The 27,201-nt window shown below is 59.5% G+C and overlaps 1 protein-coding gene across 1 annotated transcript in view; it reads left to right on the top strand.

Annotated features, from left to right (window-relative positions):
* Positions 1-27,201, top strand: part of Ankrd33b (ankyrin repeat domain 33B) — a 59,266-nt gene that overhangs the window by 25,339 nt on the left and 6,726 nt on the right. Inside the window, exons 2-3 of the mRNA XM_042695195.1 lie at positions 4,581-4,710; positions 20,619-20,759. Coding sequence (XP_042551129.1) covers positions 4,581-4,710; positions 20,619-20,759 — 271 coding nt within the window. The remainder of the gene's footprint in view (positions 1-4,580; positions 4,711-20,618; positions 20,760-27,201) is intronic.

The following is a 27,201-nucleotide window of genomic DNA, read 5'->3' as shown; positions in this document are numbered from 1 at the left end:
AGGTGTACTCGTAGCCAGGAGCCTGTGCTCACCCCTGTCATCCCAACTACTTTGGAAGTGGAAGCCTAGATCTCAGGGAAGACCTGTCATCCTAACCACAGAAAACTCACCAGGCAGATCTTGGCGTAGGCACTCACCCAGGCAGGAGGAAAAAGCCTATCTCAAAAACAAGAAAACGCAACAAAAACTAGCGCTGGGAGTGTGGCCCAGGAGTTCTTAGAGTGCGGGCTGAGCGAGGCTGAGGCCCAGAGTTCAAACCTCAGCACCACCAAAGGACAGAAGGTCTACTGGTGACACAGAATGGTATGGAGACAGGGCCCGAGCTTCTGGCTGTGCTGGCTGTCATTTCAATACATATTATTTAAGGAGCAGAACTTAGGTTCTGTTTCTTGCAGTTTGCTATTAACTGTGTATACCCATGTAAAAATCGCGGGCTCTCTCTTTCTGGGACTCAGTGTCTGGTGAGGAGGGCGTGGTGTGGCGTGGCATGGAAAGGCGTGGCATGGAATGGCGTGGCGTGGCGTGGCTATGGGCACTGTCTTCAGTTAGAGGTGCAAGGCAAGACAGCGTCTCTCCCAGAGCTGGTCGATTAGACAGCCTGAGATACAAGGAGGTGACACGCATGTACACACGCACACACATGTGCGCCCGCAGGTAGAAGGTCACCCACGGAGGGATCCTACTGCTTTCTGCTGTGGTTACTTACTACGTTTTCACTTAGTGCCATCCGGGGACCAGCGCGCTTTCCTGTGCACATTTGTGCGATGAGGCCCTCACTCCCAGCCCTGCCAATGGCCTGGAATGTTCTAACTAGCCAGGCTGCACTGGCGCTGTGTATGTAGATCCCTCAACATAGGATCGTGTTTTGAATCGAATCCCTGGAAAGGCATTCTCCGGCCCTTTGGTTTTCAGGGACTGGCCCCGGATCTGGGGTGAGCACTCACTACACTGAGGGGCCTCTGAGACGTCATTTCTTTCCTGGAATGTGGAAGCAAGATGAAGCCCGAACCTCCGGCTGCCCGGTCCGGCCGGGGCCCTGGGCATGGAGTGTGGGTCCAGCCGGCAGGTCCTGGCGCGCTCCGGCTCATGGCTTGTGGGTCTGGCACACCGGCCTCGGGGAGCGGAGGGACAAGGACCTGTGTCATTTGTTTTTTTGTTTTTTTTTTTTTTTGGGTCCGGTCGTGGGGCCTGAACTCTGGGCCTGGGCGCTGTCCCTCAGCTCTTCAGCTCAAGCCTAGCACTCTACCACTTGAGCCACAGCGCCACTTCCGGGTTTTTTCTTTTTGCTTATGTGGTGCTGAGGAATCGGACCCAGGGCCTCATGCATGCAAGGCAAGCGCTCTACCACTGAGCCACCTTCCCAGCCCCGTGTCATTTGTTTTGTAAGTACAAGTCACACACCGAGGGTTGCAATGGCCTGGTATAATAGGCCAGTTCTTCAGGGCTGGCAGAATAGGTGGCTATTGACATGTGGCATTTGTAAGTACACCCACTGTTCACACATAGAGAATGGGCTGTGTGTCCTGTGCACGCGCACACACACACACACACACACACACACACACGCACGCAATGCACACAATGGGCTGTGTGTACCGTGTTAACGAACCCAGTTTTAGTAGCTTGAATAAGGAGCATTTGCTTCCTGTCCACTCATGCCCCGTGGCCCGATGTTGGTGGGAGTCCCGTGGCCTGCTGCCCACAGACCAAGGCCAAACTCTCTTTGTGGGCATCACAGCTTGCAAGCACACAGCCTGTCATCTTAACCTGCCTGTCATCACCTAAAGCCAATCATGGTCCCTGTCGCAGAATTTCCAGAAGGGCGGAGGGGGTGGGGGCCTCCTATGTGGAGTTAAAGGAACAAGGCAGGGTAGGAGCTGCTGTAGTGATTAGTGCCTCTGTAGTGATTAGCCCTCTCTCCCATTCTCCTCTCTCCCTCCCTCCCTCCCTCCCTCCCTCCCTCCCTCCCTCCCTCCCTCCCTCCCTCCCTCCCTCCGCCTGTTCCCTTTTTGTGTTTTGCTCTTTCCCTGGCCTGTGCTCACACCCAGGTGAGAGGTATCTTCCCAGGCTGGAGCAAAGCCGAAGGCCCAGAGGCTGGGGAGGATGTGGCTAAGGGCACTTGCATTTTTTGTGTGTTTTCTTATCCCCCGCCCCACTCTGTTTTCCTGACAATCTTAAGAGCTTTCATTATTCTGTTTCCTTACATGCAGGTGATGTGCTTTGTTCATGCTTGTCCGCTGTTACCCCCCTTTCCCCCCAGACTCCAGTGAGGACTGGAGTTGTGGCTCAAGTGAGAAAGAAATCCCATTACTATACCCCCCCCCCAAAAAAAACCAAAAGAGTGAGCCAGGTATGGTGGCACATGACTCTAATTCTAGCTACCTGAGAGGGTTCAGACAGCCTGAGGGGTACTAGGAGGGAGGTGATGGTGCATGTCTATAGTCTCAGATACTAGAAAGGCCGGAGGAGAGGAGGCTCACAGTCTGAGGCCTGTTCGTGATAAAAGTGCAAGACCCTAATGAAACTGTGGTTTGGTTCAAGTGGTAGAGCATCTTCCTAGCAAGAACACGGCCTGGAGCCCAGACTTCAGTACTACCACCACCACAACAGGAAAATGCGATGGCAAAGTAAGAAATCGAGTGGCAGGTACAGGGAAAGGAACCACAAGTCCCTTTGTGAACATCAGGGCCTTTGGGACAGCCCAAAGCTCGCTAGGTTTTGTGTTGATTGCATGTTGAAATGGCAATGTTTTATATGTGTGTGTGTGTGTGTATGTAGTATTAAGTAGCATACATGATTAGGATTAACTTGTTCTTTTTTATTTAATATGACTCTTTTTGGGGGTCTTGGGGCTTGAGTTCTGGGCCTTGTGCTTGCTGGGCAGGTGCTGTATCACTTAAGCCATTGCCTAGCCTTTGTCTTTATTTGTTTTTTTGAATAGGATCTCACTTCTTACCTGGACTGGCTTGGGTCCTGATTTTCCTATGTACACCAAAGGAGTGGCTGGGAAAACAGATGTACCCTACTGTGCCTAGCTTTTCATTGGTGGAGATGGGGTCTCATGAGCCTCTTGCATGTAGGCCTTGAGCTATGAGGCTCCCAGTGGCTGCCTCCTAAGTAGCAGGACTAAAGGTGTGAGCCAGAGCACCCAGCTTGTTCTTGTCTTTATTAGTGTGGTCGTAGAACATGTTCAGCAACATTTGTGGCTCCCAGTATCTTTCTTCTAGACAGTGTCTGAATGAGGAAGAGATCGGAGATGGCCAGTCCTGGAAGCGCCTGGCAGAGGCATGGAGTTGTTCATTCCCCAAAGAATGATAGTACTCCTTGGACTTGAACGGAGCAGACAGGACACTGTGGCCACAGGCGCCCCTTAGAGCTGCCACTGAAATCCGTCCTGTCGTTAAGTCCTGACATGAAGCCAATAGAGAGGATATTGCCGTTGTACACCAAGGGAGTCCCTGAACTCAGTCCTAGAAGAGTCAGTGTCGACACATGGTTTAGTACATTATCTTTCCAGCTCTGTTCTTGGGCCTGAGAAACAACTGTATTAGCTTCGGATAACAGCTGGGCCACCCCACGGTTCTGGAGACCAGCAGCGTGCAGCCACGGGGTCGTGGGTAACGGGCTGTGCTCTCTAGATCCAGCCTGGCTGCCACTGTCAGCCCTTGGTGATACCTCGCTCCAGCCTCTGTTTTCTTGCGGGCTTCTCCGTGTGTGTCTGTCACTTCTCATCTCCTCCCCTGGCCCCCCCCCCCCTCACCTCTCCTCCCCTTATTCAGCCACCATTGGTACTGAGTCAGGGATCTCCTCTACGTTAGCTCAACCTCAACACAGTGTCCAAAGACCAGGTCACTGTTGGAGCATCTGGGGTGAGGGCGATGGTGCATCTTCTCCTTCCCTTGGGAGGGGGACACAGAGATGCTTTTCCTGGGATGTGTCGGTGCCTCTGCTTCCTCTCACCGGAGGCTGGGCTGCCCTAGGCTCCCGGCCCTGGTGGGTGTCAACCTGCTTTCAGCAGAGGTTGCTTGGAGACTGCATGGAGAGGGCAGTGGCTTAGGCCCAGCGGGGCTTGGAGATGGACAAGCAGGGGCTTGTCCCCTGCAGCTGCCCCTGTGCCTTGCAGTCCGCGTGGGACACCCGCATTCCGGGCGAGTGTCTGCCCTCGGAGGGCTGCGTGAGGGACAGGATGGGGCATCGGTGTCCAGCAGCCTTCATGGTGGCCTCTTACGCTGCAGTGCAGATGCCCACGGGGACAATGGGTGCCAGGCACCCCCTTGGCCTCCTGGCCACGATCACGGGATAGCCACTGGCCACCACGTCCCACTTGTCACCATGTCCCACTGGTCACCATGTCCCACTTGTCATCGTCAGAGCCCCACGGGACCTTGCTCCTGGGCCTGGACCCCCAGATGTGGGTGCTGAAGTGCCGATGGCGCCCACAGCAGCCCCCCCCTCCATTAGAAGGCGCGGGATGGGCCGTCCTCGCGTGGAGGAGCTGCTCAGACCCCGCTCCCTGACGCCAGGGAGCGCCCGCAGCTGGCAGGCCTCTGTGGTGACCCGCTTCCCTTCTTCATTTGTAGACCTGCCTGCTGGTCGCCTGCTGCCACGGCTTTGTGGACGTAGTGGTGGTCTTGGCAGAGTGTCCCCACGTTGACGTCAACTGGCAGGACAGCGAGGGCAACACGGCTCTCATCACGGCTGCGCAGGCAGGTAAGCGCGGCCGCGGCTCCTCACGGTGCCTGGGGGGGCGGGGGGCGGGGGGGGCATTGGCCTTGAGCGGCAGCCGCCGTGGACAGCACTGGGTGTGGGGTACACGGACTGCCCACGGCAGCCAGCCCTCCTGCGCACGCGGGCGCCGCTCCGTGCATGGAGAGCGCGACGAAACACCAGGACTACCTCAGAGCATTGGTGTGGACGGGTGAGACACAGTGAGAGTGAGTTCTGTGCAAGTGACGTGGCCTGGGGTCTGTCAGCGGTCTCTAGAGACCACAGCGTGATGTCACCATCGCCACGAGCACTGAATTATGTCCTCCTCTCCCCTCCCCTTCTCTCGCTCCTCTCCTCTCCCCTCCTCCTCTCCTCTGTTATCTTCCCTCCCCTCTTCCCCTCTCCCCCACCCATCTTCCCTCCCCTCCCCTCCCCTCCCCTCCCCTCCCCTCCCCTCCCCTCCCCTCCCCTTCCCTTCCCTTCCTCTCCCTCTCCCCTCCCCCCCCCTTTTTTTGCCCTTCCTGGGGTTTGAACTCAGGGCCTGGGCGCTGCCCCTGAGCCTCTTTGGGCTGAAGGCCAGTGCTCCACCACTTGAGCCACAGAGCTATATCCAGCTTTTTTGAGTAGTAGCTGCTTGTAGATAAGAGTCTCATAGGAACTTTGCTGCCCGGGCTGGGTTTGAACCACAGTCCTCAGATCTAAGACTACTGAGTGGCTGGGATGACAGGCATGAGCCATTGGCGCCCTGAGCCACTGGCGCCCGGCTTCTCCTTCTTTTTTCCTCCTTTCCCCCTCCCTTCCCCTTCCTTTGACATACTAAAGATTACAGTCCACCTTTTGTATCTTCAGATTCCAAAGCTGCAACCACAGTATCAGGACAGGCATGGTGGCTCATGCCTATAGTCATAGCACTTGGGAGGCAAAGCAGGAGAATTTTGGGTTTGAGGCACCCTAGGCTACCTGGAGACCCCCCCCCCACTTCTCTCTCTCACCCCCCCCCACACGCACACACAGAGTTTCCGTAGTGAGCAGTGTGTCCTCTGTCCTGGGGTGGAGTGTGTTGCGTGCCCTCTGCTCGGTCAGGGCTCAGCCGCCTGCTGCCGCGCTGGCTGACGGGAAGGAGGGCGTTGGGAGGTGGAGGGGTGCAGGCAGCTCACACCTGGACAGGGATTGAGATGGTTGAGCACTGGACTCCGAGCCTGGAGGCTCAGGAGCTGTGTGTGCTGTGCTGTGCTGTGCTGTGCTGTGCTGTGCGTGGCCCATGCCTCCAGGGAGACTTTTGTCCCTTCTTGCTTCACGAGTTCCACGCGAGTGGGTCTGGTGTGGGGGACCCCGGGAGCCTGCCACGTCCTTCCCCATGGGGTAACTGCCCCTCACTGGTGAGTCAGGACAGGGTGTGGTCACCCCTAAACTGGCAGTGCCCGCATGTGTCCTGTTTCGGGTTCAAGCGGGAGCTTGGTCTCTGTTGGGGACCAGGCTCTGGAAGCCGGGCTGGGGAGTGTGAGGTGTCTGTGACTCCAGGGTCCCCCGTGGGCCAGGCGTGACCACGAATGTGTTGTTCCACAGCTCACAGGACAGAGGACAGAGCCGCGGAGCCCGTGGCGCGGCCGGGCTCGGGTGGAGGCTGCGCTGTGTGGGGGACTGGGGCGCTGTCCAGCCTGGCTGTGCAGGACGGGGTCGGGGAGAGGGCCGAGCTGAGTGCTAGGAAGCGGAGGCCGGCCTTTGTCGCTTGGGCCAAGATGGAGCTGGCGGGTCTCAGGAGTGGAGGTGAGGTGTGGGGCAGGGTCTCAGGAGTGGAGGTGTGAGGTGTGGGGCAGGTCTCAGGAGTGGAGGTGAGGCGTGGGGCAGGTTTCAGGAGTGGAGGTGAGGCGTGGGGCAGGTCTCAGGAGTGGAGGTGAGGTGTGGGGCAGGTCTCAGGAGTGGAGGTGAGGCGTGGGGCAGGGTCTCAGGAGTGGAGGTGTGAGGTGTGGGGCAGGTCTCAGGAGTGGAGGTGAGGCGTGGGGCAGGGTCTCAGGAGTGGAGGTGAGGCGTGGGGCAGGGTCTCAGGAGTGGAGGTGAGGCGTGGGGCAGGGTCTCAGGAGTGGAGGTGAGGCGTGGGGCAGGGTCTCAGGAGTGGAGGTGAGGCGTGGGGCAGGGTCTCAGGAGTGGAGGTGAGGTGTGGGGCAGGGTCTCAGGAGTGGAGGTGAGGTGTGGGGCAGGGTCTCAGGAGTGGAGGTGAGGTGTGGGGCAGGGTCTCAGGAATGGAGGTGAGGCGTGGGGCAGGGTCTCAGGAGTGGAGGTGAGGTGTGGGGCAGGTCTCAGGAGTGGAGGTGTGAGGCGTGGGGCAGGGTCTCAGGAGTGGAGGTGTGAGGTGTGGGGCAGGTCTCAGGAGTGGAGGTGAGGCGTGGGGCAGGTCTCAGGAGTGGAGGTGAGGCGTGGGGCAGGTCTCAGGAGTGGAGGTGAGGTGTGGGGCAGGTCTCAGGAGTGGAGGTGAGGCGTGGGGCAGGGTCTCAGGAGTGGAGGTGAGGCGTGGGGCAGGGTCTCAGGAGTGGAGGTGTGAGGTGTGGGGCAGGGTCTCAGGAGTGGAGGTGAGGCGTGGGGCAGGGTCTCAGGAGTGGAGGTGTGAGGTGTGGGGCAGGTCTCAGGAGTGGAGGTGAGGTGTGGGGCAGGGTCTCAGGAGTGGAGGTGAGGTGTGGGGCAGGGTCTCAGGAGTGGAGGTGAGGTGTGGGGCAGGTCTCAGGAGTGGAGGTGAGGCGTGGGGCAGGGTCTCAGGAGTGGAGGTGAGGCGTGGGGCAGGGTCTCAGGAGTGGAGGTGAGGTGTGGGGCAGGTCTCAGGAGTGGAGGTGTGAGGCGTGGGGCAGGGTCTCAGGAGTGGAGGTGTGAGGTGTGGGGCAGGTCTCAGGAGTGGAGGTGAGGCGTGGGGCAGGTCTCAGGAGTGGAGGTGAGGCGTGGGGCAGGTCTCAGGAGTGGAGGTGAGGTGTGGGGCAGGTCTCAGGAGTGGAGGTGAGGCGTGGGGCAGGGTCTCAGGAGTGGAGGTGAGGCGTGAGGCAGGGTCTCAGGAGTGGAGGTGTGAGGTGTGGGGCAGGGTCTCAGGAGTGGAGGTGAGGCGTGGGGCAGGGTCTCAGGAGTGGAGGTGTGAGGTGTGGGGCAGGTCTCAGGAGTGGAGGTGAGGTGTGGGGCAGGGTCTCAGGAGTGGAGGTGAGGTGTGGGGCAGGGTCTCAGGAGTGGAGGTGAGGTGTGGGGCAGGTCTCAGGAGTGGAGGTGAGGCGTGGGGCAGGGTCTCAGGAGTGGAGGTGAGGCGTGGGGCAGGGTCTCAGGAGTGGAGGTGAGGTGTGGGGCAGGTCTCAGGAGTGGAGGTGAGGCGTGGGGCAGGTCTCAGGAGTGGAGGTGAGGTGTGGGGCAGGTCTCAGGAGTGGAGGTGAGGCGTGGGGCAGGGTCTCAGGAGTGGAGGTGAGGTGTGGGGCAGGGTCTCAGGAGTGGAGGTGAGGCGTGGGGCAGGGTCTCAGGAGTGGAGGTGAGGCGTGGGGCAGGGTCTCAGGAGTGGAGGTGAGGCGTGGGGCAGGGTCTCAGGAGTGGAGGTGAGGTGTGGGGCAGGTCTCAGGAGTGGAGGTGAGGCGTGGGGCAGGGTCTCAGGAGTGGAGGTGAGGGCATGGGAGAGTCTCAGGAGTGGAGGTGTGAGGTGTGGGGCAGGTCTCAGGAGTGGAGGTGTGAGGTGTGGGGCAGGTCTCAGGAGTGGAGGTGAGGTGTGGGGCAGGGTCTCAGGAGTGGAGGTGAGGCGTGGGGCAGGGTCTCAGGAGTGGAGGTGAGGCGTGGGGCAGGGTCTCAGGAGTGGAGGTGAGGGCATGGGGCAGGTCTCAGGAGTGGAGGTGAGGCGTGGGGCAGGGTCTCAGGAGTGGAGGTGAGGGCATGGGGCAGAGTCTCAGGAGTGGAGGTGTGAGGTGTGGGGCAGGTCTCAGGAGTGGAGGTGAGGCGTGGGGCAGGGTCTCAGGAGTGGAGGTGAGGTGTGGGGCAGGTCTCAGGAGTGGAGGTGTGAGGCGAGGGGCAGGGTCTCAGGAGTGGAGGTGTGAGGTGTGGGGCAGGTCTCAGGAGTGGAGGTGAGGCGTGGGGCAGGTCTCAGGAGTGGAGGTGAGGCGTGGGGCAGGTCTCAGGAGTGGAGGTGAGGTGTGGGGCAGGTCTCAGGAGTGGAGGTGAGGCGTGGGGCAGGGTCTCAGGATTGGAGGTGTGAGGTGTGGGGCAGGTCTCAGGAGTGGAGGTGAGGTGTGGGGCAGGGTCTCAGGAGTGGAGGTGAGGTGTGGGGCAGGGTCTCAGGAGTGGAGATGAGGTGTGGGGCAGGGTCTCAGGAGTGGAGGTGAGGCGTGGGGCAGGGTCTCAGGAGTGGAGGTGAGGCGTGGGGCAGAGTCTCAGGAGTGGAGGTGAGGTGTGGGGCAGGTCTCAGGAGTGGAGGTGAGGCGTGGGGCAGGGTCTCAGGAGTGGAGGTGAGGTGTGGGGCAGGGTCTCAGGAGTGGAGGTGAGGTGTGGGGCAGGTCTCAGGAGTGGAGGTGAGGCGTGGGGCAGGGTCTCAGGAGTGGAGGTGAGGGCATGGGGCAGAGTCTCAGGAGTGGAGGTGTGAGGTGTGGGGCAGGTCTCAGGAGTGGAGGTGTGAGGTGTGGGGCAGGTCTCAGGAGTGGAGGTGAGGTGTGGGGCAGGGTCTCAGGAGTGGAGGTGAGGCGTGGGGCAGGGTCTCAGGAGTGGAGGTGAGGCGTGGGGCAGGGTCTCAGGAGTGGAGGTGAGGGCATGGGGCAGAGTCTCAGGAGTGGAGGTGAGGTGTGGGGCAGGTCTCAGGAGTGGAGGTGAGGCGTGGGGCAGGTCTCAGGAGTGGAGGTGAGGGCATGGGGCAGAGTCTCAGGAGTGGAGGTGAGGTGTGGGGCAGGTCTCAGGAGTGGAGGTGAGGTGTGGGGCAGGTCTCAGGAGTGGAGGTGAGGCGTGGGGCAGGGTCTCAGGAGTGGAGGTGAGGGCATGGGGCAGAGTCTCAGGAGTGGAGGTGTGAGGTGTGGGGCAGGTCTCAGGAGTGGAGGTGAGGGCATGGGGCAGAGTCTCAGGAGTGGAGGTGAGGTGTGGGGCAGGGTCTCAGGAGTGGAGGTGAGGCGTGGGGCAGGGTCTCAGGAGTGGAGGTGAGGCGTGGGGCAGGCCGTGTGGTGACCAGCGAGGTCCTGGGTCTGGACTAAGGAGCTGCGCTGGGTGACGGGCTGGGTGTGATGACTGCAGGCTGTCAGTGTGCAGTGGAGGGGAGGCCCAGAGCCGGGACAGTGGTGGCATCCCCTCTGGGGGTGACAGGTGCCCCTCCCGTGCCACCAGCCACCGCGCTTCCCTGTGGCTGGGCATTGCTCGAGACACAGTCTCTGGAACCTTTATGCCGGGGCTGACCTGGAGCTGTGATGTCTCGATCGCCGCCTCCCTCCCGTGTGGCTGGAAGCGGTGCTGGAAACGCCGCATGCCCTGGAGGTGGAGGTGGAGGCCGGTGGCACGGAGTGGGGGGGGGGGGGGGGGGAGAGGACGCTCCCTGCTAGAGCCACTGACGGGTGCTTTTGGCACAAGCCGTGGCCGTGGATAGAATCTCGTGGCCGTGGATAGAATCTCGTGGATGTGGATAGAATCTCGTGGCCGTGGATAGAATCTCGTGGCCGTGGGTAGAATCTCATGGATGTGGATAGAATCTCGTGGCCGTGGGTAGAATCTCGTGGATGTGGATAGAATCTCGTGGCTGTGGATAGAATCTCGTGGCCGTGGATAGAATCTCGTGGATGTGGATAGAATCTCGTGGCTGTGGATAGAATCTCGTGGCCGTGGATAGAATCTCGGGCATTTCTGCTCCTGGGGGAATTTTCTGAATCCTTAACCTGTTTGGAAATGTTCTTATTTGTATTTACACGTGAAGCACAGCTCCTCTGAGGGGAGTTAGTATCTCCACTGTCCCTCCCTCCCTCCCCTCTCTCTCCCCTCTCCTCCCCCTCCCTATTTCTCTCTCCTCCCTCCTTCATCTTCCTTTCCACCCAGACAGTAGCGGAGCCCAGCCCGCTCCCTGCATCTTCAAGAATGATCTCCCGCCCACCCGTCCCTCCACTCCCTCCACGGGGGTGGGGGGGTGGGGTGGGGTGGGGGTGGTGGGGGGTGGGGGTGGGGGGGAAATCTGCACTTACCCCCTCCCGCGTCTCATTCTTCCCCAGTCTCTTCTTGCGTGTATGGGGGTTGGGTTTCCTTTAGGAATTAGCTTCCTGGTTGCCGGGTTGCCCTTGGCCCCAGCCCGGGTTAAGTCCTCTCACCTGTGGATTCAGTGCCCAGCCTGTGCCCGCCTGGTTCTGGGGGGCGAGGGGCTGCGGCTGGGCTTCGCGCCTGGGCCGGCCCTCCCCAGTGCCTCTTGCAGCTTCCTTCCGTGCTGGGGGCGGTGTGGAGCAGGTGCGTGCCCCGCGCCCCGCCCGAGCCCCACGCCCCGTGCCCCGTGCCCGGTGCCCCGTGCCCCGTGCCCCGCGCCCCGCGCGAGCCCCACGCCCCGCGCCCCGCGCCCCGTGCCCCGCAGCGCCTCCCAGAGGAGAAGGTTCGCAGCCGCTGCTCCGTGGGCTGCTCTCCCCACAGACAGGGCGTGCTCGCCAGCCAAGCCGGCCTGGGCGGCTGCGCACGCAGCGGCCTGGTGGGAGGCGTCATTGCACCGGTAGGACCTGACTGGGTCAAGCTCTGGAGGCTGGCAGCCTTCAAGTGGGCTGCTGCGTGAGAAAACCAGGCCGGTGTTCCGAGGAAAAGACCACTGATGCGAGGGGGGAGAAAGTCGCTTATCTCTTGGCCCTCCCTGGTCTCCCAGGTCCTCCCAGACTCTCCCAGGACCCCCCAGTTTCCCCCAGTCCCCCAGACCCTCCCAGACCCTCCAGAACCCCCTCAGACCCTCCCAGATCCTCCCAGACCCCCTAGCCCCCCAGATCCTCCCAGACCCTCCAGATCCCCCCCCCAGACCCTCCAGACCCCCCAGACCCCCCAGACCTTCCAGACCTTCCCAGATCCCCCCAACCCCCCAGGCCCTCCCAGATCCTCCCAGATCCTTCCAGACCCCCCAAGATCCCCCTAGGCCCTCCCAGACCCTCCAGATCCCCCCAGACCCTCCCAGATCCTCCTAGACCCCCCAGCCCTCCAGACCCTCTTAGATCCTCCCAGCCCCCCCAGCCCCCCAGATCCCCCAGATTCCCCAGACCCCCCAGACCTTCCCAGATCCCCCCAACCCCCAGGCCCTCCCAGATCCCCCCAGACCCCCCAGACCCTCCCAGATCCTCCTAGACCCCCCAGCCCTCCAGACCCTCTTAGATCCTCCCAGCCCCCCCAGCCCCCCAGATCCCCCAGATTCCCCAGACCCCCCAGACCTTCCCAGATCCCCCCAACCCCCAGGCCCTCCCAGATCCCCCCAGACCCCCCAGACCCTCCCAGATCCTCCTAGACCCCCCAGCCCCCCCAGCCCCTCCCAGATCTCCCAGACCCCCCAGACTCTCCCAGACCTTCCCAGATCCCCCCAACCCCCCAGGCCCTCCCAGATCCTCCCAGCCCCCCCAGCCCCCCCAGACCCTCCCAGATCTCCCAGACCCTCCAGACCCCCCAGACCTTCCCAGATCCCCCCAACCCCCCAGGCCCTCCCAGATCCTCCCAGACCCCTCAGACCCCCCAGACCCTCCCAGATCCTCCTACCCCCCAGCCCCCCCAGACCCTCCCAGATCCCCCAGACCTCCCAGACCCCCCAGACCTTCCCAGATCCCCCCAACCCCCCAGGCCCTCCCAGATCCTCCTAGACCCCCCAAGACCCCCCCTAGGCCCTCCCAGACCCTCCAGACCCTCTGGACCCTCCCAGGACCCCCAGAACCCCCAGACCCTCCCAGATCCCCCCACCCCTTAGGCCCTCCCAGACCCTCCAGACCCTTCAAGACCCCCCAGACCCTCCCAGACCCCCCTAGACTCCCCAGACCCTCCCAGATTCCCCCCAATCCCCCAGCCCCCCCCCCCAGATCCTCCCAGATTCTCCCATACCCCCCCAGGCCCTCCCGGACCCTCCAGACCCCCCCAGTACCCCCAGGCCCTCCCAAACCCTCCAGACCCCCCCAGTACCCCCAGGCCCTCCCAAACCCTCCAGACCCCCCCCAGTACCCCCAGGTCCCCCCAGGCCCTCCCAGACCCTCCCAGATCCCCCAGTGCCTCCCAGATCTGCCCAGACTTACCATCTACTACTTTTAGTGATTTGGTGCCTGGATGGAGGTTTTCCTGTCTTTAGTTATTTATTATTATTAATTACTATTACTGTTATTATTACTACCCCCTCCCCTTTTCTGTGGTTTTACACATACAAAAATCATGGTTGGAATTTTCTTTTCCTTGTTTTGAAGTGCTTTCCTTCTCACTGGCTCTGTGATCCTGTTTCCTCAATAGAGGTCCTGTCCACAGCCCCGCCCTGTCCACAGGCCTGGGCGCTGCCCCTGGCCGCCCGCGGGTAGTCCGCATCAAGCTAGGGTGCGTGGGGCACACTTGCTTAGGATGCCGTAGGTCGGGGCCCGGGTATTCAGCCCCATTTACAAATGAGCACACGGAAAGCCTTTCCAGGCTGGTCTCCCCGCAGGGGCGGGAGGAAGTTCGCCCTTCCCTGTCTCTGAACCCCCAGGGCCTCTCCCCTTTGCCCCACCTCGTGGCACGGCCACCTGGGTAGAGCAGATCGCCAGGCGGGCCGGGTTTGTGCTGGAGGATGGCGAGGCTCGGGGCTGCGGGAGCTGACGCTGGCCTGGAACCCTTAGCGGGTGCAGCGGCTCTCCCTGGCACAGGGACCGAGGCATCAAGCAGCAAGCTCACAGACCCTCCACAGGTCACGGGCATTGAGACACTGAGGTGAAGGCAGGATGAGGCCCCCTCCCGTCTGCCTTTACAAAGGAGGCCGCCCCGCCCACCCCGACGCGCCTAGCCAGCCTCCACTACTTGATGAGTTTGGTTTTTTTCCTGGCCATACTGGGGTTTGAACCGGGGGCCCTGTGCTTGCTAGGCAAGTTCTCTGCCACTGGAGCACAGCCCCAGCACTGTTGCTTGTTTACTTTCCAGATAGGGTCTCGCCCTTTGCCTTGCCTTGGATAGCAGTCCCCCTATCTCTGCTTGCTGAGTGGCTTGAGATGACAGGTTTGGTTTTGTTATTAGGTAGACAGGCCTGGAACTTACAAGGCAGCCCAGCCTGGCCCCCGCTTACCTTCTTAAAATGCAGTCGAGGCTTGCCTTCACCCGCCAGGACTGGGATTACAGGCATGTGCTACCATGCCAGGCTTTGCTCAAGATTCCCAATTCCAACAGTGGTCCAGTGTCGCTGCCTACAGTAGGACAGTAGTAATCACTGCAAAGCGGGGGCTCCCTTCTCACTGCTCCGTGGGTGGCCGTTGAGGGTGACCAGCCTCTGCAAAAGCACCTGTGTTCACTAGCACAAGTTAATTGACACAGCTAGGATAATGCTGTTGAGAATATGGCAGGAATTTGCTTCATCAGTCTGCCTGGGAGCTTCTCCTGTGTGTCTTCTTACAGCAGCCTTCCAAGCGTGCCAGGCTGGTCCCCGAGTGTGCCAGGCATCTTCCATTCCCATTTCCCACCCCTCATTGTCCGGGTTTGTGGCAGGGAGGCCTCCCTGCCCCCCCCCCCCATTGTCCCGGTTTGTGGGGGGAGGCCTCCCTGTGCCCCTGCATTGTCTGGGTTTGTGGGGGGCAGCTCTGTGCTCCCCTGCACTGCAGTGGCCCCCGCCCAGCCATCCTTGAAGGAGGTGCTGAATAAGTATGTGCTCTAGAAGGTTCTGTGCACTGGGCGGACCGCAGTGTGTGTGTCTGCCGGTGGACAGGCTTTGAATGAACCGCTCACAAACCAGGCTGCGGTGGTCACGGGGCCGTGGGGTACACTGTGGGCCCTGGCGGGACACAGGCCGCAGGGCAGGTGGCTTGCAAGGAGGGGAGCGGGGCAGAGTTGGGGAGCGTGGGTCTACAGGTGGGGGGGGGGTCCTGTGGAGTGCAGCCGTTACCCAGGCAACCTCGGCCCAGGCCCAGGCCACCGGGGAATCTCCCCGTACGAGGACATGCGTGTTTAAGGTTTCCACAGCTGTGGAGTGGCCGTTAGGAAAAGGTGCGCTGACATGGGGGTCCCCTGCCACACGCCCCACCGCGGCCAGGGACGGGGTTCAGGAAGAAGGGGCCAGTCCCAGCCCTGGTCCCTTGGGATAAGATAGGAAAATATTTCCAGAAGCTTCTGGCAGAGTTGGGTGAACAGCTCACCAGCCAGGGTATCCCAAGCCGGTGCCCAAACGAATCCCTGGCCAGACACTCCCAGCGTGCCCAGCGCTCAGAGTTGTTCAGCAGACGCACAGCAAAGCTGGCGCATGCGCTTCTGTCACCGGGTGGACGCTTGCACCGCAAGGTGCGGGTTGGAAGCCATGGCTCTCTCCGGGGCCCAGCACTTTCGTGGCTATGACTTCGGGTCCACGTGTGAAGGTTGATTGGTTATGTTCAAACACATCTCAACTTGTATGTTTAATACGTAGTAAACATGTTGTCAGCCTGGAATTGCACGTTGCAGCGGGGCGAAGGTGGTACATTCTGCAGGGCGCGTGCAGCTGGCGTGGTGTGTGGCCTCGTGCAGGCACAGTGCTTTGAAGCGTGTTCTTTTTTCTCTGTTGCCAGCGTTTCGGATAAGATAGGAACACGTGGTGAGCGCACAGCCTCTCAACACAGCTGCCCTGAGAGCTGCCCTTGGGAGCCAGGCACCCTCTGCCTACCGGTCAGGCGGAAGGAGCCCCTGCCCGCCCCACCTGCCCACCACACACGGGAAGGAGGGGCTCGGCCCCCCCCCCCCACCCCCCTCTACTGACCACAACTTGGGCATGTAATAATTGCCAAGGCCCACAGCGCCCTCTACTGGTCTTCTGTGGGGAACTACAGTTGGATGAGTGGCCGGGAAGTGTTTGATTCTTGAATGTCCTCCCACTTTTCGACCAGGTTTGCTTATCTCGTGCGTGGCTCGCTTGTTCCTGTTCTTAGTGAGCACCCTGGACAATGACGAACCACTGTGATGCCAACGCCATTAAATGATGTGGTTGGAGCTTGATAATGAACAATTCAGTGAATGAGCTTTATGCACAGGAAAGGCCGAGACGTCTCACCCCGTGGCCCTGCAGTGCCTCGCGCGCATGGCCATTGGAGGTTTCTGAGTGGGGAATTGAGGACCGAGGTTGGGGGGGTCGAGGGTCCCAGCGTGGCCGGAGCAGCAGGGAAGAGCTCCCGGGGAAGGAATGGCTGATCTGGCGGCAGGTGAAGGGTGGTAGACTGCTGTGGGCAACGGACCAGTGTGCAGCACACGGGGGTTGGTGACAGAGCTGCGGGGTGAGAGCGGAGGTCAGGGGTCACCGGGGTCAGCTGCCGGGAGGTGAGTTGTGGCTGTGACTTCTTCTGCCGTCTCCCTGCTGTGGGGACAGAGGTGGGAGGGGCGGGGAGGGGGTGGCAGGAGGGGTGGGGGGGCGATGGGTGCCGAAGGGTGGCCTGGGTGGTTGGTGGTGCTGATGACCAGAGCAGCAGCTGGGAGGAATGGTGTTTCTACATTTGCTGCTTAGAGCTTGGCTTGGTCGTGGGACACTGCGCCGAGCTCGCCAGCGGGCAGAGATGAGGACAGACACAGAACGAGGGGTGTCCGTTGAGCGTGAGGCCTTCTGAGCCGTGGCCGGATCCTGGACTAGAGGGTCACCAAGGCAAAGCCGACGGGGGGCGGGAGGCATCTGGGGCAGCAGGGGCTCTGGAAGGAGAGAGTGGGAGGAGGGAAGGCCAGAGTGTGAATGCTCTCATGTCCACGGGATGAAACCGCTCCAGGCGAAAGAGAGAAGTGGTCAGCGCCGTGGCGTGGGTATCATGCCTAGAGCGGTCAGTGGTCAGCGCTCTGGCGTGGGTGTCATGTCTAGAGCAGTCAGTGGTCAGCGCCGTGGCGTGGGTATCATGTCTAGAGCGGTCAGTGGTCAGCGCTCTGGTATGGGTGTCATGTCTAGAGTGGTCAGTGGTCAGCGCCGTGGCGTGAGTATCATGCCTGGAGCGGTCAGTGGTCAGCGCTCTGGTGTAGGTGTCATGTCTAGAGTGGTCAGTGGTCAGCGCCGTGGCGTGGGTGTCATGTCTAGAGCAGTCAGTGGTCAGCGCCGTGGCGTGGGTGTCATGTCTAGAGTGGTCAGTGGTCAGCGCCGTGGCATGGGTGTCATGTCTAGAGCGGTCAGTGGTCAGCGCCGTGGCGTGGGTGTCATGTCTAGAGCGGTCAGTGGTCAGCGCCGTGGCGTGGGTGTCATGTCTAGAGCGGTCAGTGGTCAGTGCTGCTGGTGTCAGTCGACAATCTTTGGACTCCCTGCTCAAGCTGTTAGGAGATAGCATCCGCTGAGCTGGAAGAGTCTCAGTAAGAGCCCAGGACTGAAAAGCAGTGACATTACTCATGGCGGCAGGCCCTGTGTCGGATGGGCCCGCAGGGATCTTATTGGCAGCAGCACATGTGTGTCAGCTAGCGACTGCTGTGTAACAAACCACCCCAGCTAGCGACTGCTGTGTAACAAACCACCCCAGTCTAGTCTCAGACATTTTGATTGCTCATTCTTCTGGACGGGCTGAATGGGTTGGTTGATCTTGACTACTTCTGTCCGTGCCTGTTCCTACGCTGGGGACCTGACTTGGGGACTTTGGAGCAGCTATGTGCTGGGCACTTCTCCTGGGAGCAGCGAGGTTGTAGGGAGAGAGCTGAGTCACGGGTGCGAGGACAGCCTGAGCAGCACATTTGAGCAGCTGCTGGCTTTGCACCTGCGAGCACCCTCCCTGAGCTTCTCTTGCCCGGGAAGCTTTGGGGTCACGGGATAAGCGGGGTATGTGGGGGAGGGGGACCCGGGGGCTGTCAGGCCAGCTGAGATGGTCTGTAGTGATCAACGGTGGCCAAAGAGCCCAGGAGTGGGGAGGCTCCAGGAGCCCTGGGACAGATGCTGCTTCCGATTTTTTCTTTCTCTCAGGGGTTCTGGGCTCAGGGCCTTGCCTTCGCCGGTGGTGCTGTACCGCTGAGCCACGCCTCCAGCCCTCGGCACGTGCTGTTTTCTTTTGTGGTCCTGGGGTTTGACTTGTGAGCAGCATCCCCTTAGGGTCTGAACAGGAGAGGAAGAGGAGGAGGAGGTGCTTGTAAGTGTGGGGGAGGGGCAAGCTTCACCCGGTTACTCCAGGGGTGCAGGGGGGGCCCCCGCTGTTCAAAGCAGTTTAGGCAAAAAGTGAGGAAAACCGCATCTCAGCAGGCAAGCAGGCTTAGTAGGGGATCGTGGTCTAAGCTGGCGTGGCCCAAACCACACAGCCCTTGCTGAGAAATAAAGGCTCATCAGGGCAGTGAGGTTCTCTGAGCAGTAGAGCACCTGCCGGCAAGCCCAAGGCCCCGGGTTCAAACCTTGCTCCAGCACCACACCCAAACAAAACAGCCAAGCCAAGCCCCACCGAAGCCTGGCTCAGAATGTCAAGGCCCGAGTTTCCTTCTCTTGTGGCTGTGGCTGTGGTGTGGCCGTGACGTGGCCGAGGCATGGCCGTGGCGTGGCTATGGTGTGGCTGTGGCTGTGACGTGCCTGTGGTGTGGCTGTGGCATGTCTGTGGCGTGTCTGAGGTGTGGCTGTGGCATGTCTGAGGCGTGGTTGTGGTGTGATTGTGGTGTGGCTGTGGCTGTGGCATGGCCGTGGCGTGGCCGTGGTGTGGCCATGGTGTGGCAGTGGAGTGGCCGAGGCGTGGCTGTGGTGTGGCTGTGGCGTGGCATGGCCGTGGCGTGGCTGTGGTGTGGCCATGGTGTGTCTGGTGTGACTGTGGCGTGTCTGTGGCTGTGGCCGTGGCGTGGCCGAGGCGTGGCTGTGGTGTGACTGTGGCGTGTCTGTGGCTGTGGCGTGGCATGGCCGTGGCGTGGCTGTGGCGTGGCTGTGGCATGGCGTGGCTGTGCCGTGGCCATGGTGTGGCCGTGGAGTGGCCGTGGCATGGCTGTGGCTGTGGTGCGGCGTGGCTGTGGTGTGGCGTGGCATGGCCGTGGCGTGGCTGTGGTGTGACTGGCGTGGCTGTGGCGTGGCTTGGCCGTAGCGTGGCTGTGGCGTGGCTGTGGTGTGGCTGTGGCATGGCTGTGGTGTGGTCGTGGTATGTCTGTGGTGTGACTGTGGTGTGTCTGTGGCTGTGGTGTGGCTGTGGCGTGTCTGAGGTATAGCTGTGGCGTGTCTGAGGTGTGGCTGTGGAGTGGCCATGGTGTGACTGTGGCGTGTCTGTGGCTGTGGCGTGGCCGTGGCGTGGCTGAGGCGTGGCTGTGGCGTGGCCGTGGTGTGACTGGCGTGGCTGTGGCATGGCTTGGCCGTGGCGTGGCTGTGGCGTGGCTGTGGCGTGGCTGTGGCGTGGCAGGCTCCAGCTGGAGGTCAAGGAGGCACACGTGCGTGGGATGGTTCTTTTAAGAAAGGTTAATGTCGGTACTTGCTTCGCAGGGTCTCCTCCCTCTGTGTCGGGGGGGGGGTCCTTTCCGGGACAGGGGTTCTAGCCCTCCCCCCCCTCCCCTCCGAGCAGGCGGCCAGAGGAAGGCAGGCAGGGGTGCCAAGGGGTGTCGGTGACCCCAAAAGTGCCATCACAAGTTGGAGCCCGTGTGTCACTGAGACAGTGATCTGTCACTGCCACCTGCTTGCTGGCTTGGGAACGAGGCTTTTCGTGCCCATGGTGAGCTCTGGGGTGAACCGGTGTGGCGCAGGCCCTGAGCCCTGGTTCTCCGCAGGGTGACTGGTACACCGTCTCCCAGCAGCGGGTGGGTGGCCATGTCTGCGCACGGCACTGTGTCACCGTCCTGGCGGGAGTGGGAGTTGGGCTGCTGCTGACCCCTGAGGCTGGAAACCACAGCAGGGCGCAGCGGTCTGGATGGTCTGGCTGGTGCTGGGGGGGGGGGGGCTGGGGGGGGAGGAGCTGCGGGAGGGGGGGAGGGGTGCGCCCTCAGGGACAGTGTGGGAGACTCGGGAGCCAGGCTTGGGCACAGGTAGTTGCTGCTGAGGCTGGTTTTTCTGTGGACGAAGCATGAGAAGACAGCCATTTACACCCTCCCCACACACATACATACACACACATACACACACATACACACGCATACACACACGCATACACACATACACACACATACACACCCGTGAGCCAGTCTGTGGGAGGACGGCGGGAGGGCCGGGAGAAGTCTGGATCATCTTGTAAATATTCGCCGCTGCTGAGGTTTATGTCTGAGTACAGGTGGCTAGAGTCCTGAGGGGTGTGTGTGTGCACGTGTGTGTGTGTGTGTGTGTGTGTGTGTGTGCACGTGTGCATGTGTGTGCACGTGTGCACTGCATTTCTCAGCTCAGCAGCATCTGCTGCCCCTGCTGAGAGCTGAGAGCTGATTGGGAAGGGGAGGGGAGGGGAGGGGGGGGAGAGAAGGGGAGGGGAAGGGAGGGGAGGGGAGGGGAGGGGGGGGGGGCCGCTGCGCCTCTTGGCTACTGCCTGCTCTCACAGCTGCTTTAGTGGCCCGACTGAGCCCTCCCCCCCCCCGCCCTCCTCCCCCAGAACAGCAGTGCAGGGAGGGGGGCCAACGGCCTCTGCCTCCCCCACTCCTGGGCCTGGGAGAATTCTGTCTGAGGAGCCAAAGGAAACACACAGAAGATGGCTGACCAGGCGGATGACACAGCAGCGTGCTCTCTCCCCCTCTCCCCCTCTCTCCCTCTCTCCCTCTCCCTTTCTCTCCCTCTCCCCCTCTAACTCTCTCTCTCCCTCCCTCTCTCTCCCTCTTTCTCTCTCCCCTCCCCCCGTCTCCCCCCCACCGCCCCCCTTCCCCTTGTGGGAGCAAGCCCTTTCCGTGGACACGTGAACTCACACGTGTGCACAACTCTCTTTCAGGCCACGCCACCATCACCAACTACTTGTTGAACTACTTCCCAGGTGTGGACCTGGAGAGGAGGAATGTGTTCGGCTTCACGGCCCTCATGAAAGCTGCCATGCAGGGCCGGACGGAGTGCATCCGGGCTCTGATGCTAGCAGGTACGGTGTCCCTCTGTCCCTCTGTCTGTCCATCCGTCTGTCTCTCCCACGGAGCCTCCAGGCCCTGTGAAGAAGATGGTTGTAACCAGCATTCGCGCCCTGGTAGAGCAGAGCGGGCAGGTGCGGCAAGAATAGTTTGGCTGTTGAGCTGAGCTTTTTTTTAGGCCCCAAGCGAATGTGTCAGGCTGGGCGGGGACTGGTGGGGGTTGGGGTGAAGGCGCAGTGTGTGGGTCACTGCCAACACACATTCTTTTCTTGGAAGCCCTGGGGTTTGAGCTTAGGCCTTGTCCTTGCTAGGCAGGTAGTTATTATTTTACTTTATCATTATTATTTTTTAAAATTTTATGTTGGTCCAGAGGATTGAATGCTGGGCCTGTGTACTGCCCCTGAGCTTTTTTGCTCAAGGCTGGTGTTCTACCATGGAAACCACAGCTCTACTTCTAGCTTTTTGGTGGTTAATTGGAGGTAAGAGTCTCACGGACCTTCCTGCTCAGGCTGGCTTCCAGCCATGATCCTCAGATTTCAGCCTCCTGACGAGCTAGGATTACAGGCGTGAGTCGCTGGTGCCAAGCCTGTCATTAATTTTGTAATAGAATCTTATTTGTTTATTTATTTTGTTGGTCAAGGGGCTTGAACTCTGGGCTTGGGCGCTGTCCCTTAGCTCAAGATGAGCGCTCTACCACTTGAACCACAGTGGCCACTTCGGTTTTCTGAGCGGTTTATTGGAGCTAAGAGTCTCACAGACTTTGGTGCCCAGGCTGGCTTTGAACCGCGATCCTCAGATCTCAGCCTCCTGAGTAGCTAGGATTGCAGGCGTGAGCCACCGGTGCCCGGCTGAGTTGTTTTTGTTTTTGTTTTGCTTGGGCCATTCCTGATGTAGATGGAGTATTAATGCCCATCATCACACCCCGCTTTTAATTAGTTGAGATGGCATCTTGCAACTTTTTGCTACTATTGGCCTTGATCTGCATTTCTCCTGACCTCAGCCTCCTGAGTAGCCAAGAGTGCAAGCGTAAGCAGTCCACCTGGCTGCAGACCCCTTCATGCTCACCGTGTGCTCGCAGCATGGCTCACCTTTGTTCTCCTTTGGGAATGCGTGCTCCCAAAGAACAAGCTGCCAGCCATACCGCCCCGGCAGTGATGAGGGACGATGATGTGACCCGCTGGCCGTGTTCTCCGCTTGCTGGGGTTGGGATGGGTGACCGGCTGGCCGTGTTCTGGCTTGCTGGGGTTGGGGTGAGGTGACCGGCTGGCTGATCTCTGTCTGCTGAGGTTGGGGTTCCAGGGTCCGGTGCTGTGCAGCAGTTTTCCGTGTCTCTGATGAGCCACAGAGCAGAGAGTTTTCAGGCACCTGCGCTAGCCACCTTGGAGAAGGCCTCCCTGTCCCGTCCCGTCCCCGCCCCAAAGTAGGAGCTCTGAGCTTTCTCTCACGTCCCTGACGTGTGATGGAACGCGGCTTTCAGACTCTCGGGCCCAGCTGTTAATCATGAGCTGTTCGGTGGCTGGGAACGGAAGCCGGGGGTCAGCTTGGTGCAGCTCCGTCAGGCTACCGAGACTTAAGTGAGAAAGCATGTTCATACAGCTCTAGCCTTGGACATCCCCATAGATGCTGCTTTTCCTTTTTTGCCATTTTTCGCTGGTTTTATTTTTGTCGCCGCATTGGGATTAGCCACAAGCAAAACCCTGCGTGGTGCCGAGTTCCTGAAGGAGTGGCCAGTCCTCTCTGCCTTCGTCTGTTCCTGCCGCTGTAACGCACAGAGCAGCCGGTAATGTCTCGCCAGCCGGAGCTGTCACTCAGTCCTGGAGGCCGGACGCCCGCGTGTGCGGAGCCCCAGCCGGTTGACGTCTGCCGAGCCGCGTCCCTTCTTGCTGTACCCTCGCATGTTGAAGGGGGGGCCCCCAGTCTCCCATCCAGGCACTGAGGCCTCCACGCTCGAAACCTCAATTACCGGGAGAGGGAAGGCCCAGCTGTGAGGTTTTGGGGCACCCACACTGCGACCACAGCACCTGCCGTCTGAGCGAGCTGAGGCCAGCCTTCAGAGCCTTCCACCACCCTGTTCTGCTCTCTGACCGCAGCTGGCGGGTGGCAGCTTCTCAGTCTTGCCCTGTTGCTATGGCTTCATGTGGAAGCGTGTCTGCAGGCTCTGCACGGCTGTTTTGGGGTGGGGGGGGTTAGTCTGGGGTTGTAAGACTCAGCTTTAACCCTCGTGACTTAGAGAGGGCCGAGACTGTGAACCTTCTTGGAAGTAGAAAAACAAAAAGGACTGTAATTCAGATGAATCTCACTGTCTGTGCCTTGGATGCAGTGGTAGTGTCATCTTCTCTTGTTTTATTTTTGGTGTGGTGTGCAAGTTCTGGGGCTTCAGCTCAGGCCCTGGTATTGTTAGTTGGAGTTTGCGGTCAAGGCTGGTGCTCTACCACTTGATCCGCTCACTGCTCCACTTCTGGTTTTTTTGCTGGTTAATTGCAGCTAAGAGTCTCATAGTTTTGTCTACCTGATCTGGCTTCATACCAGGATTCTTAGATCTCAGCCTCCTGAGGAGCTAGGATGACAAGTATGTGCTACCAACCCCTGGAGGAAGATAAAAATGTGTTAAAATTCTTTGCTGGGGCGGGCCTGTTGCGATGCAGTGGAAAGCAAGTCAAATGGTGGGGCAGCGCTGCGTCTGTGTTGGGTAGAAGCGCCCTCTGCTCTTCCTGATGTGGCTGAGTGTGGCTCTGTAGTAGTATGCTTTTTTGTTTTGTTTTGTTTTTTTGGGTTGGCCGTGGGGCTTGAACTCTGGGCCTGGGCGCTGTCCCTGAGCTCTTCAGCTCAAGGCTAGCACTCTACCACTTGAGCCACAGCACCACTTCCAGTTTTCTGGTGGTTTATTGGACATAAGTGTCTCATGGATGTTCCTGCCCAGGCTGGCTTTGAACCGCGATCCTCAGCTCTCAGCCTCCTGAGTAGCTAGGATGACAGGTGTGAGCCACCCATGCCCAGCAGCATTATGCTTTTTTGGGGGGTTCTGGGGCTTGAACACAGGGCCTGGGTGCTGAGCACTTTTTTTTTTTTGGTGGGGGGTTGCTTAACTGGAGATAAGAGTCTTAGAGACTTTCTTTCTTTCTTTGAACTGCTGTCCTCAGGTCTCAGCCTACTGAGTAGCTAGGATTACAAGCATGAGCCACTGGCTCCCCACAGTAATATGCCTTTTAACCAAAAAATGTATGGTTATCAATCATACCAAGTGCCTCGGGTCTACCACATTAATTTAGTTGTAGCTTTTTTCCCCCTTGTTCTTTGGTCTGGCCGTCTAATCACAGAATCCCTGTGGTTCCTTCCTTGGGTGTCTGAGTCTGGGGTCTCTGTGGCCTTCCTGGGGTCTCAGACCCGCCCCCCACCCCAGGGCCGTGAGTCTCCATCTTCCTATCCGCCCCTCAGAGACTGCAGATTCCACTACACTGACGACACAGTGGAGCTTCCCAGCCCCTCTGCCCGGTTCCCTCCCCAGCCCCCCGTGAGCTTCTCTCATGCAGTGTCTGGAATCACCCAGGAGCTCTCCTCTGACGCGTCCCCTGCATCCCCCGCCTGCTTCTGGGTACTGAGTGGCCAGGTCATGGAAACAGTTAGGAAGCTAGGCCTCTGCCTCTAGCTCCCTCCCTCTCCTTTCCATCCTCTGCCCAGGACCACTCCAGCCACTCTGAGCCCCAGTTCCTGACAGCCCCCCCCCCCCAGGAAGAGAAGGGGACTGAGGGGGAGCACTCACGAGGGCAGGTGCCCACATGGGGCAGCTACTCATGTCCGGGCAGGTGCCCACATCCGGGCAGGTACTCACGTGGGGCAGGCGCCCACGTCCGGGCAGGCGCGGGTCTGTTCCCTACCATTTTTGGCAAGTTTGTGTGACCAGTAGTTATTTGTTAATCGAATGAAAACAACAACAACAACAAAGATCTCCTATGAGAGATCAGCGGCTGAGAGCCGCTGATATAGCTGTTGTCAATGGGAAGGGCGCACAGTATCTTTCCATTCTCTCATCTCTTCCCTTTCTCGCTTGTTCTATGTTCTTGCCTAAAGTCCGCGTGGTTAGGTGTTCTTTAGAGATCATTTGCGCCACCTGCTTAGGCTTCGGACCGAGTGCTTACTTCTAGAATATTTTCACTGGCTATTGACTCCACTAAGTTAGCCGACAGCCCTTTCCAGGGATGCGGGTTGAATTTGATTTCTGCACCATATGTATATTTACTTCTTATTTTATCATTTATTGAAGTCAGGGTCTTGTGCTTGCCAGGCATGCAAGGGCTCTGCCACTTGAGCCATGCTCCGGTCCATTTTGCTTTATTACTTTTCAGATAGGATCTCTCTCTCTCTCTCTCTCTCTCTCTCTCTCTCTCTCTCTTTCTCTCTCTCTCTCTTTATTGTTGCTGGGCTGCCTTAATCCACAATTCCTCCTGCATAGTCGGGATCACAGGAATGTACTACCATACCCAGTTTGTTCTTGGAGGTAGGGTCTTGCTCATTGTTTCTTTTCCTTAGGGTAGCCTCTATCCACGATTCTTCTGTTTGCAGAATGGTCATTTTATGATCATTTTAAAAGTAAAAGGCACAAGGATTAGTACATATTAATGATATTTATCACCTATCTATCACCTATCTGTCTGACTATATCATCTATCTCCTTCTTTCCTTTCTTCCCATTCCAACTTTTCAGGTGTGGTATTCTTCTATTCCAGAGGACTTTTCTGCACCCGAGTGGAATTTCTGAGTCACACCTTCGTTATATTTAGCAGGAACTCCTTCCCTTTCAAAAGAATGTGAGATGCAGCCGGAGCCGCCTAAAGTGCTTAGCTCCCCCCCCCCCCCCAGTCTATCACGCGCAGCCGCACATCAGCTCTCATCTGCATTGCCAAGAATAACACCGTGTGAGAACTCGCAGAATTTAATGAAAGATCTAACCAGGTCCGATGGTGTGTGTATGTGTGTGTGGGGGGTGTCCTCTGGAAGTCTGGGTTTCTCTTCATGCGGGTGTGTTGATAAGACCCCCAGGGAGGCTGCCGGCCTTGGCTTTGCTAGTCTGGGGGACTATTAATGAGCCAAAGTGACAGGTCTACTTAAGAAAGTGGCTGTGAGATGGTGGAGGTGGGGTTTCCCCCCTGGGGTGCCAGGTTGCAGGTTTGCTCAGCGGGTTTTGGTTGTGGGAAGAAAGATGCACATGAAGGGGAGGAGCGAGAGCAGATGGGCCGCCAGTCGCCAGATTGCTCCGGCCTAGGGCGGCCTGACCTCTGAAGGAAATTTCCTTCGAAGACCAGGTCATTAGCGGCACCAAGTTGCTTTCTGCTCATGGAGAAGCAGGATTTCCCGTGCACTGAGGACATGGCACTGCGGAACGAGACTAGGTTATCAGCCAGAAAAGAAACTCTGAAGTCGGGAATTCCAGTCCTGTGACAGGGACTTGGGGACAAGACTGTCTTTTTCTGGCACGTGACGGCGGGAAGAGGCATGGTGGGGAGTGGTCTTGTGAGGGGCTGGATGCTAACTGGGTGAAGGCGTGCTCCTGAACCCCCACGTGGGCTCTCGGGGAGAAATGCCCTGAGAAGGGGCAGGTGACGCCACGTGCACCCATCTCCTTCCTTTGCGAGGAGCAGAGCACAGATCCCACCCGTGTCCTGGGGCGGCCTCTTCCCTGTGGCCTGCGCTGGGCTTTTTCCTGTGGCCGTGGGTCCTGATTTACACGGATCACCTCTCTGACGATGGAGGCAGAGGCGGCTGGGTGGTGGAGCCAGCCGGGCTGGGCCGTGGGCAGGAGGGACACGGCAGCGGGGCTGTGGAGGGTCCACAGCACGGGAGGGGCTGACGGACACGAGGGGAGGAGGACTGCGGACTGCGGGGAATTGAGGTGGACAGTCCGTTTTTTTCTCCTTTAGCCCTCGCTTGGAATACCTTCTACTGCCGGGAATGGAAATCCGCACCTGAAAGTGGCTTCAGAGGGCGGGTGAGCGGGCGCTGGTGGCTCACGCCTGTAATCCTAGCTACTTAGGAGGCTGAGATCTGAGGATCCTGGGGCGAAGCCAGCCCCGGCAAGAAACTCCATGAGATTCTTATCTCTAATTAACTACCTAAACACCAGAAGTGGAGCTGAGACTCCAGTGGCAGAGTGCTAGCCTTGAGCACAAAAGCTCAGGGACAATGCCCAGACCCTGAGTTCAAGCCCTAGGACTAGCACATGAGAGAGGAGGTGGGGGAAGAGGAGGAAGAGGAGGAGGTAGAGGAGGCGGTGGCGGAGGAGGCCGTGGTGGCATTGGTGGCGTTGGTGGCAGCAGCAGTAAGAAGTTAGCCAGCCACAGTGGTTCAGGTCCATAGTCTTAGCTTCTTGGAGGCTGAGATAGGGAGGACTGTGGTTCAAGGCTAGCCCTGGATAAAAGCAAGACTCTGATGTCAGCCAATAATAAGCTGGGCCTAGTGGTG

This window comes from Dipodomys spectabilis, unplaced genomic scaffold (assembly GCF_019054845.1).
Source record: "Dipodomys spectabilis isolate Male_0828 unplaced genomic scaffold, ASM1905484v1 ptg000179l, whole genome shotgun sequence".
Lineage (NCBI taxonomy): Eukaryota > Metazoa > Chordata > Mammalia > Rodentia > Heteromyidae > Dipodomys > Dipodomys spectabilis.
This window is presented reverse-complemented; position numbering and strand designations above follow the sequence as displayed.